The sequence below is a fragment of the Mus caroli genome, chromosome X (assembly GCF_900094665.2).
Source record: "Mus caroli chromosome X, CAROLI_EIJ_v1.1, whole genome shotgun sequence".
In the NCBI taxonomy this organism is placed as follows: domain Eukaryota; kingdom Metazoa; phylum Chordata; class Mammalia; order Rodentia; family Muridae; genus Mus; species Mus caroli.
The window spans coordinates 129,714,246-129,731,257 of record NC_034589.1 but is presented as its reverse complement, the minus strand read 5'-3'; the positions used below and the strand labels follow the sequence as shown (position 1 = coordinate 129,731,257).

Genomic DNA, 17,012 nt, shown 5'->3' with positions numbered 1-17,012 from the left:
TTCACAAACTCACAAACCCCATAAATATAAACTCGCTAAACTAGAAACCATAATATACACACAGAGGACCTGGTGGAGAAGTACAGGCCCTGTTTCCATTCAGTATTGTTGAATGCTGGCAGTTTAGAATTTGTTTTCTCATACCATACTGCCCCCTGCAGTCCAGTTCACTATTGTCACCCAGAGGAGGTGTTTGGGCTCTAAAGATTTAATGGTCTCTGCTGCTCTGGGATTTGGGATTCATTGACTTACGCTCCCTCCCTCCCCTTTTCTGTACTTAGACCTGGGAGGATTTCCTCCACCGCTGTATGGACGCATTCCCTTTATGCCTGTAAAAGAGACTGGCTGACTACAATCCGTGATGAGAAATCACAGTACTGTTCTCAGCTCAGTATTTTCAATGTTTCACAGTTCTGGTTGAAAAACAGAAAGCCTAGCTGGAAAAAACAAAAAAGGCATCAAAGTTGAGAAATGCCTCTTTTTACATATCACACCATATTGCATAGAACAGAAACCAAGGATGCGGTTCTCAGCTCACCACTACATGGATTCAGCGGGTGACAGTAGCTAAATCATAAACTGCCTTCACTCGTAATTCTATCTACCTGCTTACTGTGGATGCTCGTGAATGCCTTACTACACCTAACAGGAAAGTTACCAGAGGAAAGCAAGCACATGTGAACTCTCAGGAGGTTTTCAAACCTAAAGCCTCCATCACACCAGCTTTCCATAACCAATGCTTACTGAAAAACAAGGCCCTGTGGAGGACAGAAATCTCTTGGGAATCCAAAGTAGTCCCCCTTTCTTCCCACTGTAGCCGGAATCTTTGCAGGAGATAAAAATGCCCAATCTGACAGATGTATGCCTTATATTCTATCTCTTGCACCCTCAGAGGTTAAGAAAGAAAAAAAATCCCCAATTTTCTGGCTTTGTCCCAGCTTCACTCACTTCACCTCGCTTGTCTCGAGCTGCATGCTCACACTTGTAGGTCCTTCCATGGAGGTTGTCAGAATTATATACACAAGTGCCCTTTATTCAGGGACTATAGACACATAGGGGAAGCTAGAATGGCAATGTTCAGGGAGAGATCAGAGATGAAACTGTCAAATCCTGAGGGTTTAAATCGTCAGTAGATCTGAGGGAATTCCTGAGTAGATGGAGCTCTCTGAGTCTCCTCAGAAACAAAAAGCAGCACCAGGAGCTGGTGGGATGGGGCAGAGGGTCTGGAAAGCTAAGCTAGTGCACTAAGAAGTCTTCTGGGCTGTGGAGGAGAAGGAGGATGGGGGAATCTGTGGCGGGCCTGTTTGAGTCAAGGCCAACAGTAAAGGGTCAGGTCCCAGGATATCCATCTAGAACAGCTTGTTCAGCAGGGTCTCTAAACAGTGCCTCCCTGTGCTGGGAGGCAAGCTGAGACCATGGCCCAGGAGCTTGCCAAGTCATTTATCTTTTATTGGCTCTAATATAGAGAGAAAGTGGAGAGAGAGAGGAAGACAAGAAAGAAAAGAAAAAGGGGGGAAAGGAAAGAAATGAAAAGGAGAGAGGGGAGGGAGATTTCCTGTTTTCATTTTTCACATTCTCTGGACCTCAAAAAGGTGAAAAAGTACAGGTTCCCCTACTTTTTGAAGATGTAAAACACCCCCTTCTATTTATACTCCTGGGAAAAACAGATAGGGCATGTTACAGTTGCTAAGTATGTTGTTATTGTTGTTGTTGTTGTTTACCATTTGCCATAGTTTTATTCTTTGTGTCACTATTGCAGTTAATTCACCAAGTATTTACTGGACCACTTTGCACATGTGCAGTTGGCAATAACATGCTTCACAGGGAGACAGGAAAGACCATAAGGAAGGTTTTCTACTTACAAGACTTTCTTACATTTAGTCTTGGTGACTAAAGAGTTTGGGGCAGCACAACATTTTTGGACAGGTCAGGGAAGGTTATTGGATTATTCAACCTTAGAGACCACTAGACATAATTCACTAGGTGGCAACACAGGTTGGTTTCCAATTTGATTGTTTTGTTTTGGGGGGTTTGTTGTTTTGTTTTGTTTTTCAAGTTTTTAGGTTTTTCAAGACAAGGTTTTTTTGTGTGTGTGTAGTCTGAGCCATCCTGGAACTAGTTCTGTAGACCAGGCTGGCCTCAAATCACATCTGCCTGCCTCTGCCTCCTGAGTGCTGGGATTAAGGTCAGGTGCCACCATCATACCTGGCTTGGTTTCTGATTTGAAATATGGAGGTGGAAGAGGCTAAGATTTCAAAGAAGTTGCATTTTTAAATTATATTGTTATTTAACATTTGAGAATTTCGTAGAATATATTTTGATCACATTCATCCCCTTCCCCCAACTCCTCCCAGCTGCATTCCCACCTTCTACTCATCCAACTTCCTGTTCTTGTGGCTGGGTGTGGTGGCGCATGCCTTTAATCCCAGCATTTGGGAGGCAGAGGCAGACGAATTTCTGAGTTCAAGGCCAGCCAGACCAGCCAGGGCTATACAGAGAAACTCTGTCTCAAAAAACCAAAAAACAAACAAACAAAAAGGTGGATCTGGGGAGTCCAGACTGTGCTGGGTGACATTTATTTTAAATTGGACACTGTATGAGCACTGTCTTAGGGTTTTACTGATGTCAACAGACACCGTGACCAAGGCAACTCTTATAAGGACAGTTTACTTGGGACTGGCTTTCGGGTTCAGAGGCGGGAGCATGGCAGCATCCAGGCAGGCATGGTGCAGAAGGAGCTGAGAGTTCTACAACTTCATCTGAAGGCTGCTATTTAAAGACTGTCTTCTAGGCAGCTAGGATGAGGATCTTAAGCCCATGTCCACAGTGACACACCTCCTCTAACAAGGCCACACCTCCTAATAGTGCCACTCTCTGTGCCAAGCATATACAAACCATCACAAGGGCTAAACTCTGTCAAGGCAGAGAAAGAAAAAGAAAAGTAGTAACCAAAGCCCTGTTTGAACTGTACCCCTCAAAGATACCCTCCCCTCAATGAAGAGGCAATAGAAGACCCACAATTGATTTTTTTAACTCCCACATCTACAAGGAGACACAGGAATATTCATCCAGGTTGCAGTACTTGTAGTAATACACAGATTATTTAAAAAGTAGGAAAAGGTACAGATGTGTCCTCATACCAGCTGAGTCAGGTGACACCAAGGGGAAAATGAGAGATATGCCACATCAACAGTTAGCATCTTTTGACAAGCTTATAGTTGAGAAAGCTATATTTCCTCCTTTACTTTTGTTTTTGTTTTTGTTTTTGTTTTTGTTTTTGTTTTTCGAGACAGAGTTTCTCTGTATAGCCCTGGCTGGCCTGGAACTCACTCTGTAGACCAGGCTGGCCTCAAATTCAGAAATGCACCTGCCTCTGCCTCCTGAGTGCTGGGATCAAAGGCGTGTGCCACCACGCCCAGCTTCCTCCTTTACTCTTAAAATGGGAATAAATGCTTCTTGATAAAAATCTATGCTCCAATAAGTATAATTTTAAACAGCCTGCAAACAACTTAATTTTAAACAGCCCACAAATGATTTAAGTTTCCCATGAAACACTTTATTCACTTTGGTAATGACTATTTCTATAACTTGGGGGCCTAGATGTTGGCTCTGGACCCAGACTTGACAAGGTTCTTTTTCAGTCTGCTTCTTAAATTTCCTGTTTGTCTCTAGGAAGCCCACAAATGAAATCCATGGCTGTAAGCCCTCAGATATTGTAAGCAACGCAAAACGAACTAATTACCACTTAACAAGCCCCTTTGGTTTACTCCTAGGATGTGACAAGGTACTTAACAGTACCAGTAAGGAGCTATTGATTGAACTATAGCTTTCCCATGGAAAAAGATGCTGTAGTTCTTGTATGTAAATGTCTTCCTTCTAGTAGAGATTCCCAAACGTTTAGACAATCTTCCATTGTTTTGTCAGAGTCAAGTTCCTAGATGGCAAAATGCAGCTGCTTCTCATAGAAAGGGCTCTGGAGTCATAGAAGACACAGCTTTCTCATTGATTCTTATCCTTTCTGGAAGTTACTTTCCTGGTCTGTAAAATCAGTGTGGGTGTTTAGGCATGTTTTTTTATTCCCTTTCTGTTAGCTCATGATGCTACAAGAGCATGCAACCGTGTTTTAGAGAAAAATGAGTTACTTCTAGAAGCACATGGTAGCATTCAATGAATAGTCTAAAAAACATAGAGCAATCCCTAAGGAATCAGTCGAGCTAGCTTGAAGTTGCCTCCTTCCTTTGAATGGAACCAGTCAACCAGTGAGGAAGTGATTGATTGATTGATTGACTAATTGATTCATTGGTTGTTTGATTGAGATACAGTCTTGCTAAGTAGCTTTGGCTGACCTGGCATTCACAATGTAGCCCAAGCTGGCCTCAGATTCTTCTTTTGCCATCTCACAATCTTTCTTCCTTTGCCTCCAAAGAGCTGGAATTACAAGTATATGCCACCACACCATCCCAATGAGAAAATGAGTGTTATAATTTGTGACTTCTCTTTTCCTTCAGGAATTTGGATCTACTGGAGAAAAAGGAGAAAGGGGGATCCTTGGTTTGCCAGGACCTAGGGTATGAACCCAGTGTCATTTGCCTGTGTTTGTCAAGTCCCCTAATCTGTTTCTTTTCTTTTTTGAAAGCGATGTAGCACTTTCTTGTCTTCGTATTATTTCTTGTTTGGTCCTTTGCTTCTGTAACTTGATGGCTAGCTAAGATTCTTTTATTTCTCTTCTCAACTTTCTGGCAGGCTTGCCTCTCCACTTATCCCCATTCTCTTGACTGAATGGCTTCCTTGAATAAGGAATGGTGTAACCACTACACCTAGGTGGCTACATAGCCTACTTACACTTCTGACATTCACATATAATTTTCTTCTGAGCTAAATAATGATGCATATGTTTTCTTGCTTTTATTCTATTATGCTCTAAGAGAATATAGGCAAGAAGTAGAACAGGAATAGAAGAGAGCCAAGTGTAATCTTTATAGGACATAAACAAATCTGGAAACTTCTAGAACACAGTGAATAATGTTTGGAGTCAGCACTTTCTAAAATTTATCTTATTTTGAGTGGAGACATAATTATCATTCCTTCTGATTTTTAGCTCTCAGAAACTGATACCTTGGATTATAAGAAATTGGTCACCTTTTATTTTACATAAGCATGTTGTAGAAAATTGTGCTTTTATTTTGTCTAAGAGGATATTAAGTCTCTTTCAGTATTTAGCAATACCTCATTGCTCTGCCATTTCTTTATCTACTATCCCTTATCTTTTGTCTTGAAAAACTCATAACCACCAACAGAGAATATGTTTGTGGTAGCAGACAAGAGGTCGCCTGATACTCTATTTAGAATTCTCTGACTTGGAACTGATACAGCTAAGTATAATACCATCCAATCCTTCTACTAAGGGCCTTCTGATATTTCTGTTTACTTAGCTCTTTAAAGATGTTCCATGAAGCTATTCATCCTAGTAAATTAATGCTTAGAGAGAAGTCATTAAGCCAAGTCTAGGACGATTTTCTTACCTAGGTTTAGTTACTATGCATAACTTTGTTGTGTGAGCCTGGCAGGTTTTGTTCCCTAGTTTGATCTATTCATCTTTCTAAGGTGTGGTTCTTCCATTTACAGGGTCCCATGGGTTCAGAAGGAATACAAGGTCATCCAGGGAGACAGGTATTTTGAGTAACATCCATAAAGCCTTGATATACAAAATCTAATCAAAAGGTCATTTTGCTTTCCTTAACATGGCCAAATGGAAATATTGCTAATAATGCAAATCATCCAATCTTTAATAACATAATTTTATAATTCTAGGGACTCTCTTTTTTGTTGTTGTTTTGTTGTTTTCACCCAAAAGGATAGATAACCACTGTTAGGTTACATTTTCTGTTTTGCCATGCCATAGTGCAGTAATGTATGGTAGCATGTTATCAAGGGCTAGCAAGGCTAGCCTGCTTGTATCTACACTCCATTGACTCTTATGCACTTTAATATGCAAGTTGACTACCAAATGCTATATTGTCATCTGGAGAAATTTACAAAGCTGTACATACTCTGAATGACTGAGAAATCCCTGTACAGATTGCCCTGGCCCAAACCACAGGCCAGCAGACATTATGTACTTTATGTGGACTTAGTAATACCTATGTTTCTATTACAGGGAAAGAAGGGGACTTCAGGTTTTCCTGGGATTAAGGGGTTCCCAGGAATTAAGGTAATATCATTGGGAAGTACAACTCCCAGAGTTGAGAAGTGGAAAAATGAGTGATTCCTCCTATAAATGCCTACTTATGAAATAGAGTATTTTTAATATCTTGATTGTTTTACACGTCATCTTATTTTCTTAAGAAATGCATATATCCCATGCATAAACCTGATAACCATTCCCCAGATGTTACCAACACTTGGCATTTTTGCTTACCTTAACACCCACTCTGGATATTTCTCTGAATAAGATTTTAGTTGCCGAGTCTGTATTATCTGTGTATTATCTGTGGAGATTAGGACTCTTTCGACTTCCCTTGCCATTATTCAAACAAGGGTAGAATCTTGGGCCTGCTGAGAGCAGAAGAAAAAGATTGAAATTCAGTTTTCTCCTTAGCTATGTTATCTGTGTTGTGATATACATTTCCCAGGTCCAGAAACAGACTGTCTTGTAGTGGTATTGCAAAACAAAATTGAGTGCCCTAGTTCTTGGCAAATTTGCAGATCAAATTTGCAGATCTGGCTACCTTATGTTACCTTCATCTTTGATTTATTGTTCTTAGAAGTTAACCTCTGGAAATCAGGAGTCAAGGAGCAAAGGACTTTCTACTTTTCTGGGGTCTTGCTTTGAAGGCAAGTAGATTTTAGGTGATGGAGTCAAGACATCTTTTGTGTTCAATTTATTTAATGTTTTCAGGGTGAAAAGGGAGACATTGGTGTGCGAGGCCCAGACAGTTTCACTGATGCAGATGGCGCTGTGATCTCAGGTGCAATTCTTTGTTGATTTGATTGGAGAAGAAAAGAGAAAGTGTTCAATTCTGTATCTCCTAGAATTGTTGAAAAGATACATTGTCAGCCACTGGATTTACTGGATTTCTGACAGTATCAAGGGCCACTCACAGGTCCTGAATTTACTGAATGAATGGGATTCCAAATTCTTAAGCAGACAAGCCAAGTCAAGCCTGTGTGTGTGTGTGTGTGTGTGTGTGTGTGTGTGTGTGTGTGTGTGTGTGTTGATCCATCAAGACGAGATTTTGGACTTTCCTAAGCCTGGATTAAGTTGGCAGAAATGTTCTCCTGGTAATGCTTAAATGCTTAGAGAAGGATTGATATCCTCTTCAGCTGGGTTGCCTTTAGCCTAAGACTATAGAATATGCAGGGTTTCATGTAGATAATCCCAAGCAGGCTGCTGATCTAGTTGCTAAGAGACCTGAGAAGGATGATACTTAGAAAGTTTGTTCTTGCGTCCTTATCCTAGTCACTGGGTATGGTCTACTCTTCCTTTCTGCCTCTACCAAAGATCTAAATGCTCAATGTTGATAACAGCTTTGTGAGCTCTACTCCCAGGAAACCTGTGGCAATACTGTAAAAAGTGTTGCTAACCATCTTAACCTCAACAGGAGACATTTAAGGCAACAACAGTAGAAGAACCTTCCTAGTACTTTCTAGGTCTTGTCAGAAAAGTAAGGCTCTAACAAGACCAGGTTTGAGGTACTAATAGTAACTCGCTATGATGATTTGTGTTTGTAATTCCAGACCTTGGAAGTCTGAAACAGGAGGAAAGTAAATTCAAGGATTCTATGAGATCCAGTTAAAAAGTAAAATAGTATCAGAGCCTTCTCTCTGGTCAATTAAGACCATTAGCATCTCTTATCAGGCATTTTGCAGCAAGTGTGATCCACTATTTACTCCTTTTTTTCACTGTAATGTCAGGTTATCCTGGAGACCCTGGTGTGCTGGGCCTTCCAGGCCTTAGAGGAGATGAAGGCGTCCAAGGCCAACGTGGCCCTTCTGGAACCCCTGGCCTCCCATCATTAACAGGTGAAACAGACTAGTCCACTCTCTGCATTGAACAGTCTGTACTCTAAATCCTAGCATCTTCCTCTATAACTGGGAATCCAATAATATGTCTAGCCAAGGTCAAAAGAAAGATAGATTGGTCAGTAAATTCTCCCATGACTAGCTCAAAGCTAGTGTATGTGTAGAGAGGGCCTAGGTAAGCAGCTTCCCTTTAGATAAATGAGGATCACAGATGGAAAGACAATTCCAGAGTGCCATTGAGGCTGGAAGTAACTAGAGATCTGGGTGGGGTGGTTGAAGCCCTCTCACTCTTCACTGGATATATCATCCAATCTTATACTTGCCAAGAGTTTTTAACAGACGAGAAGCTGGCCATGCATGAATCCTCAAGGTGGCTACTAAAAGCCTTCATGGGGGGGGGGGCTAAAGGTATAGCTCAGTTGAAGATAATTCCTTGGCATGTGCAAAGCAATGGGTTCTATTCTCAACATGAGACAGATAGAATAAAGAGATATGGATGATATACTAGATAGATAGGTAGATAGATAGATAGTAGATAGATGATAGATAGTAGATATATAGATGATAGATAAGATAGGATAGGAGAGGATAGGATAGGTCTGTACCCAGACCCTCCTGTGGACTTAGCTGTAGCACAAAATGCCCCCAGCATCCTATGAATGATACCATTGAACCACACAATGCAGGAGCTGTAAGCCATTCCATATGGCAGAGAAAGAGCATGCCAGAATTTAGAAGACAGAGCTGTCCCTAGTCTAAACCCTCAGATGTGGATCTATTAACATCACTAGTCTCTAAATTCCTTGGAGAGGAGCTCCTGTAAGGATATTTGTGTTTCTAAGGCAGCCATTGATAGGAGACCCAGCTGGACCCAGCACAGAAGTAGAACAAATGGAACAGTGAGAGACTGGAAACGTAGCTTTCCCTCATATGTTAACAACCACAGTTTCTCAGGCAGCTAGGCTAACTGATCCCCCAAAACTTTCCTAACTCTCATGAAAGAGAAGAGCAATTGATTTCGCAAATTCTTCCCTTGTGTTCTTTTGTAAACACTGCTGATCAGAATCTACCCAAATAGTAGGATGCTATGGTGAGCATTTTTGTGTGGGCTTATCCTTCCAGGTCTTCCAGGTGCCCTAGGGCCTCAGGGATTTCCAGGCCTGAAAGGAGACCAAGGAAACTCAGGACGTACCACCTTTGGAGAAGCTGGCCTACCTGGCAGGGTTGGTTTACCAGGTTTACCAGGCCTGCCAGGCCCATCAGGCCCACCTAGTAAGTTATTCCTTCTTTTAAAAAAATTTTGAGACAGTTATGATCTAGAACCACTCTGATTTTTAGGGGTTTCCTCACAGGAGAAACAGTTCAGCCATGATAGCTAATTGCAGTGGGGCAGTGTATCAATTAGAGGTTTAGTCCATTATCATAATGCAAGGAAGAATGGCAGCACCCCTCCAGACATGGTGCTAGAGAAGAAGCCCAGAGTTCTGCAACCTGATCCAACTGCAGCCAGGAAAGGACTGTCTGACGGGCAGCTTAGAAGGAGGGTATTTTTTTGCATAGGGTGGAACCTGAGCATAGGATCTCAAAGCCACCTACACAGTGACACACTTCTTCCAACAAGGCCACACCTCTTACTATAGTGTCATTTCCCACGGGCCAAGCTTATTCCAACCACCACAGGCAGCAATGAGAAGTCCTACTTCATCTGTGTTGGCTCCACCTTTACTGACAGCAATAGCACTGTGTGCATTTGGTTACAAGATGACCAAGGTAGCACCCTGATGAGCGAGCAAGCACTAGCTTCTGTACTCATCATCCTTCTGTCCTACACAGCTCTTAGTGCCCACAGCACCCCCTGCGCCACTCTCTACCCATCCCTACATACCTCCCTCACCACCAGGACTTTGGCTTACCAGGTTCTAGGGAAGCAGAACTGGATTTTCTGGGTTTGCTGTACTCAACAGAGTTACAGGTAGGTGGGCTGAGAATCTGAAGGAGGAGAAGCTATGCCTAGATCCTCAAGGTGTCTGCTAAAATCCTTCATGACGCTAGATGTTTGATAGGGTTTTCTTGGCATGTGCAAAGCAATGAGTTCTATTCCCAGAATGAAATAGATAGATAGATAGATAGATAGATAGATAGATAGATAGATAGATAGATAGATAGAGATAAAATATGCATAAATATGCTTATCTACATAGATGGGATTCTGGGTTGTGAGAGAAAGGCTAGAAGTATTGCCCAGTTTCTTTGCAGTCTAATCCTCTGACAACTACTGCTGGCACCTGCTCCCTCTTTTTCCCAGAGGAAACTTTCTGGGATAGAGACTGGCACTGCTGAGTTATTGAGTTACTTTGTTCATCTCTGAGTACCCAGAATCTACTACAGTGTGTGGAACATAACAGTCATCATTCTGCTAGTAGAGTGAATGAAGCCAAATGAGAGTTCTTCCCTGCAGACTTGGCAGGAATCTTAGGCAGGGATTTTTTTTTCCTCCTACTCTACTCTGTGTGTTGAGCTTCAAGGACCCAAGACTTCAAGATTAAGGTGAGTCCTTAGGCTTACATCAACCTCTAATCTTTTGGGTTCTCTTAAACTCTGCAGGTCGCACATTTGAGACCGGACATCTGTCCACCATAGAGCCTGGGTTCCCTGGTCTCCAAGGAGAACAAGGTCCAAAAGGACATCAAGGCCTTAAAGGAGTAAAAGGTCATTTTGTTTGTCTCCTCCCACCCCACCCCCCCCACACACACACAAAATCCCTAGAGAGGCTTTAAAGGGATCTATCACAACAATAGCCTTGGGAATCTGAATGTAACCTCTTGAGAGGTTAGGGTATAGGACCGTTAGAAGTGCTCTAATTAGGGCTCTCAGAATGAAGCTGGCAATGGAGGTCACACAGGACAAAAAAAAAAGGCTTATGGGCCACTCTTTCCACCCCTCAAGCCTACTGAAGCTATTGTTAGCATCTCAGGATGCTGACCATCACCTCTAATCCCAATTTGCAAGACTTTAGCTAAACACTGCTTCCCAACACCATTAACATGAGGACTCTATGTAGGTTAAGACCTGAGGCATAGAAAAAGCCACCTGGCTCCAATAAAGTGAATAGAGTCCCGGCAAGCTGCCTTATAAACCAGTATCACAAGTGGTTTATCCAAATTGACTATGCCTATTCAAAATGCTTGGGATCAGAAATGCTTCAGAAATTAGTAGTCTTTGGAATTTGAAATATTTACATAGACTTTCCCAGATCATCATTCCTAATATGAAAAAAATCGAAAATCTCCCTTGCTTAGGATTTCAGAGCATTTGTGCTCAGTTTTTATTTACTAATCTGAAGAACAGGCAATTCTCTCAGCATTTCCAAGATCTCAGTTTTCTAAGAGTAAGAAGAGATCCTTCGGAATCATAGGGGAATGCAGCCACCCATATTTGTCACTTCTCACTCTGGAGACTATGCTCATGCAATCTCTGTAGATTGTTAGGTTGCCTACTTATGACTCCTTTGCCTATCTTCCAAAGTGCTTTGCTGTAACTGAGCTGGATGGTGGCACACTTGTAATCAATCCTGCTAGAAGCAGAATGATCAGAAATTCAAGGTCATCCTCAGCTACTTGAGTTTGAGGCCAACCTGCACACGAGAACTGTTTTGTTTTGTTTTGTTTTTAATGCACTTCTCTGAAACTCATATCATCAAGTATATACATAAGTACATGTATAGAATTAGATTCTAGATTCCAAGTTATTTAAGTGGCAATTGATGGTTCTCAGCATGTGACTCACTAATAGCTGGACCTCATCTCAGACTAGTAAAAACAGACTCAGTAACACAGATGCCTTCTGATGGCAGTGAGCTTGGTCTGAGTCTCTGAAAGCTGTCTGATTTCCACCCCAGGGAGGCTAACTAAGCCACTCTTTTCCATGAGTTTATTTGATGTGTTCTGTTTTTCCTTCAGGAGACTCTGGTTTTTGTGCTTGTGAAGGTGGTGCACCCAACATTGGACCACATGGGGAACCAGGCCTGCCTGGGATACAAGGTCCCATTGGTCTACAGGGTTTTAAGGGGACTAGAGGAGATGCAGGCTCAAGGGGAGCGTCTGGTCCTGCAGGGACGCCAGTAAGTCTTACGTAAGGTCTTTGGCACAGAGGGAGGAATGGAGGATTTCAAGTGTTCTTCGCTCCCTATCAACCACTCTCCTAAGACACATGAAACGAAGAGGAGTAAAACAAATCTGTGACAACAATCTCGGGGAGATTTTTGCTTAAACTCGTGCAGTTAGTCAAATCAATTCTTGTTTACCCTTGGCAAGTCACAAATTGCAGCGTTAATCGGGTACACAAGAAGCTCCCTCAACAATGGAAAAGCTACAGGCACTCATTTTTAAGTCTAAGCTCTAATTGGAAATTGTGTTGCTGGAGGAAATGAAGGAAAATATTTCACAGGGAGCAATTTGAGAGCAACTTAGAAAATGAACAAAACCAAAACAAATCTATGGGCTTTTGATGTGTCCCATGAAGAAATCTGACCAGAAGGTCTCTAAAGTCTCTTTGTCTCCCTCCTTCCTTTCCTCATGCCTGACTGGGTGATGCTGCTCAGGGATTAATATAAAGCTCAGTCCTCATAGATTTCAAAATTTAGAAAAGATACAGAAAATGTGAAGTAATTACCCAAAACAGCAACATAATCACGTGCCCAGAAGAGTGTCAACAATATACTCAAAGTACCTGTTTTAGGTCATATCTTTGCTAAGCTATGAAGGCTGTGCCTCCCGATTATTGTCTTTTGTTTCATTGTCAGGGGCTATTTGGACCTAGAGGTCAGACTGGCCTCAAAGGAAAGAAAGGAGAACCAACTGTCAGTAGAGGATTAAAAATGTCAGGGGACAAAGGTGACCCTGGTCCTCAGGGGACCCCAGGCTTGGCAGGAACTCCGGGCAAGGATGGAAGACCAGGTTTACCAGGCCTCCCAGGCATTCAGGTAAGTGGATCATTCTTGAATGGTTAGCCCTATATCAACCACCCTACTGGACTTAGGGACAATCTGCTGGTTATCACCTCATTGAATAAGATAGACCAGGGAACTTGAGTCCCCCGAAATGTTGACTCAATGCTTTATTTTCTGTAAATATGACATTTTTTTTCTCAGAACACTTATTGATAAGTGTTAGGAAGAGTTGAACACGTTCATTTAAAACAAATCAGCTTCTCAATAGCTCCTTCCTCCAAGATCAACAGTTGTTCATTCCCTGCTTACTTCCCCTAGACCAGCAATTCTCAACCTTCCTAATGCTGAAAATCTTTAATACAGTTAGTTCCTCATGTTGTGGTGATCCCCAGCCAAAGAATTACTTCCATTGCTACTTTATAGCTGTAATTTTGCTACTATTATGAACTGTAATGTAAATATCTGAGCTGTAAGTCTTCTGAGGGTCGTAACCCACAGATTGAGAACCACTGACTTAGCCCCATCTAGAAACTTTTATAAAGCTAGATTATCCAGAGTTGATAAGATCCGTTTTCTCTAAGAAAATTCAGAGGTTGATCAATAAACAACTAGAGTGATGGAGAATTTTCACAAAACATTGTTCACTAACTATCTCTTTCCTGTGTTTAGAAGCCTTTTCAGATAAGTCTTAAAATGATCTTTTGTCTTCTTTTTCTCTGTTCTCTAGGGAGATGGTGGGTCTGGCTTCCCAGGTGAAAGAGGGTTACCAGGACTTCCTGGTGAAAAAGGCCATGATGGTCCAACTGGACCACCAGGAATTGGGCTGCCAGGACCTCCTGGGCCCCGTGGACTTCCTGGAGATAAAGGAGTAGATGGGTTACCAGGGCAACAAGGCCTCCGTGGAGCTCAAGGTGAGTCATACAATCAGATAGTTTTGGACTTGGAAAATCAACCTTTGTAAAATGACTCTGACTCATATGTATGAAATGCGTCATAAAAAAGAGATCTGGCTAGCTGTAATCACTCCAGTCAATCCTCAAGAGTTTTAAAATAGGAAATGGATCATAAGTGTATTATGGTAAGTTCAGAAGGTAGAACAATGTGGAGTTCAGCTCTGCTTAATGAGGACCCTGCTACTTGAGCTGTCTGAAATGTCACAGAGCTATCTAGACACTTTATGAGCTCATAGTCCATAGAAAAATTCAAGGAGAGGGTGGATGACTGTGTTTCTAATCAAAGTAGTTTGTGGAGAGTTTGATAAATAGTCCTCTAAGTTGTATGATCAGCAGACAAAAATGCTTTCCTATCTGACAGAATCTCAGATTGGTCAGAGATTCTAACCTAATCTTTATATGATACCTAACTTCTTCCCTTTAAATAAATTATTTTCCCACTTGGCATTTCGAGAATATAATAAGCAACACTCCTGATTGTATATTATGAAGGTCCCATACCATAACTTGTATTTTGTGCAGTCAGCACACTCCTTCATTGTTTCCAGTAGTGACATTACACTTCTTACTATTAGTGGCATCACACTTGTAATTGTCATCAAAGTTTAAGAATTTAAGGTTATCTATTCTCACTTGGAAATACCTCCCATTATTTCCTTTATCTTCTTGCTATTAAGTTCTCATGATCCCATACTTAGTTTATCAAATACCTATGCGCTTTTGGAAAAGATGGATGAATGGATGGATGGATGGGCAAAAGAAATTTCCTAAGTAGTTTCTCTTCTATTCCTTGCTGACTTTCCCCAATTAAATTATACTTATGCACATTGTAGACAATTAAATACCTTTTGCCATCTAGCCTTCCTTTGACTTCTACATGTTGTTATTATTGAAATTATGCCCATTTCTACTAGTGGTTTTCCCTTTAACAACGTTTTAAAGTCTCTAGCTACTAAAGAAGATGATACATCTTACCCTCACAACTTGCCAACAGAGTAGAACATTCCTTCTTGCAGAAGAAAAGCCCTTCCTAATAACCTTGCATGATTAAGAAATAAAAAATAAGATATTATGTCTTATGTGTTCATATTTTAAAATCTATCTTGATATAATAATCATGGTGGCATAGGCTAATACTGCATTCAAGATTCTTGAAACCAAGGGCCTTGAACAAGTTTGGGAAGCATTCTACTTCCCTAGGCCATATCTTATCAAACAATATTGGTTTTCCTTTGAGAACTTCTGGTTTCAACAATAGATTTACTTCTACTGTATTCCCCAGGGAAATTAGTCATGTATTTTCTATTGCTCTTCAGCTGTTGATGGATCGATCATTCTAGGTCAGCCCATTTTAAAGGCAACCAGATTCTAAATTTAGTTACAATGCATGATACCTATAAACTTGTACATCCTCAAGTCTTTTGGATATTATCAATGTTCTATTTCTTGGTTTGAGATGAGGCTGTATCAATAGGAAGAAACCTATGGGATCATTTCTATCCCAAACATTACTAGTTCCTGTACACAGAAAGTTCTCAGGAAGACAGAGCTAGTAAGCCTGGCCTGGAAGGAACCTTATATAGAAAAATCCACTTTTTGAAGTACCTGATTTTCAAACAAATACTTTATTTAGATTTTGTGTAGGGGTGTTATATGGTTGGTTGGTTGGTTGGTTTCTTTGAGACAGGGTCTCTCTACAGGGTCTCTCTACAGGGTCCTGGGTGTCCTGGAACTCACTATTACATACTGGGCTGACCTTGAATTCACAGAGATCAGCCTGCCTCCACCTCCTGAGTAGTGTGACTAAATGTTTATACCACCCCACACAGAAAATACTTCATTTAGAATGTTACCTTGTTTTTTCTCTATAGAAGCTGAATATAGCTCACTAAAAGTAGTGTTCTTTCCAACCATTTAAACATACATTTTGAGGCTTCTAGTTTATGTGTTATAGCCATTTCTGTTAGCACAAAAAGTAAGATGTAGTTCCTAAATGTTGCCTACACCTTCCAGTGGTAACCCAGGATTAGACATCTCCATTGGTAGTGAAGGGCATGTAGTCAATCAGAAGCTCTTCAACCCAGTGATGTGAATTATTACAAACTTGGGTACATTGACAGCTTATGGTACCCATAGAGGCTATGGCTCCAGATTCTCAATGTAATCTATCATTCAAGTTATTTCTCCAATTGGCTTCTGTATACTTGATCGTGTGAGCACCAGCACTCCACTCAATCCTCACGATTGAATGTGGTTGACAGGCATATCTGGGCTGTACACAAGACCTCCCTTAGGATTCAGCAAACATGTCTTGGTTTCATTTTTTTCTTTCCGTGATTGGTCTAGGTGATTATTGCTATAGCAGGGGGAAATATTATTCACCTATTAACCTTTGTCTCTGACCCTCAGAGTGTCTTAAACTACATTGCACTTTTTTTTTTCTTTTGAGGCAGGGTAGTTGTAAGGCTGGGATGCAGAGTTTGCCACTGGCAACTGATACTGCTTTAATGGTTCTTTAGCACATACTCCTGGGAACTATAGAAATGGTTATGCAGTCTCTGAGAGGAGCTGATTACCTTTATCTCACACGTTGATGGTTACCTATCTCTTAACTAATTATATTCTCTGAACTTATGGGGTATAACTTGCTTTCCAAGATGTATGTGCAAGGAGTCAAATAATTCTTATCTCTATTATTTGGTCTCAGAACAAATAGAAAAGATAGACTTTTGAAAACTAGAGTTGCTTTATATTCTAAAGATGAATTTTGGCATTAATGGTGAAAAAATCTGAATAATGCGGTCATCTATTGTACTTCTAAAGCATAATACGGCTAGAGCTGACTTCTGCTTTATTGAGAGTGGTCTGAATTCAGAAATGGGAATCCCCATAAGTGATAAAAGCCAGATCTGGTACAATGTAAAATCTTTAAATTTTCCCACCACTTTAAATCCCTCCTTGCGAAATACAATACAGTATAGTCTATGTCCAAATTATGAGGGCATATTTTTTTCCTTTCATTCAAAAACTCTGGGCCCCAGAAGAATATAGGATTGGAGTCTCTCCCTCTCCTCTCTTTCTCTTTCTCT

At 41.0% G+C, this 17,012-nt stretch overlaps 1 protein-coding gene across 2 annotated transcripts in view; it reads left to right on the top strand.

The window, feature by feature from the left end:
• The window catches only part of Col4a6 (collagen type IV alpha 6 chain), a 318,869-nt gene that overhangs the window by 267,702 nt on the left and 34,155 nt on the right, over positions 1-17,012 (top strand). For both annotated transcript variants that reach the window (XM_029473623.1, XM_029473624.1), the window contains 10 exons: positions 4,509-4,568; positions 5,626-5,670; positions 6,158-6,211; positions 6,899-6,968; positions 7,915-8,022; positions 9,145-9,294; positions 10,627-10,731; positions 11,982-12,142; positions 12,824-13,003; positions 13,698-13,881. In XM_029473623.1, coding sequence (XP_029329483.1) covers positions 4,509-4,568; positions 5,626-5,670; positions 6,158-6,211; positions 6,899-6,968; positions 7,915-8,022; positions 9,145-9,294; positions 10,627-10,731; positions 11,982-12,142; positions 12,824-13,003; positions 13,698-13,881 — 1,117 coding nt within the window. The remainder of the gene's footprint in view (positions 1-4,508; positions 4,569-5,625; positions 5,671-6,157; positions 6,212-6,898; positions 6,969-7,914; positions 8,023-9,144; positions 9,295-10,626; positions 10,732-11,981; positions 12,143-12,823; positions 13,004-13,697; positions 13,882-17,012) is intronic.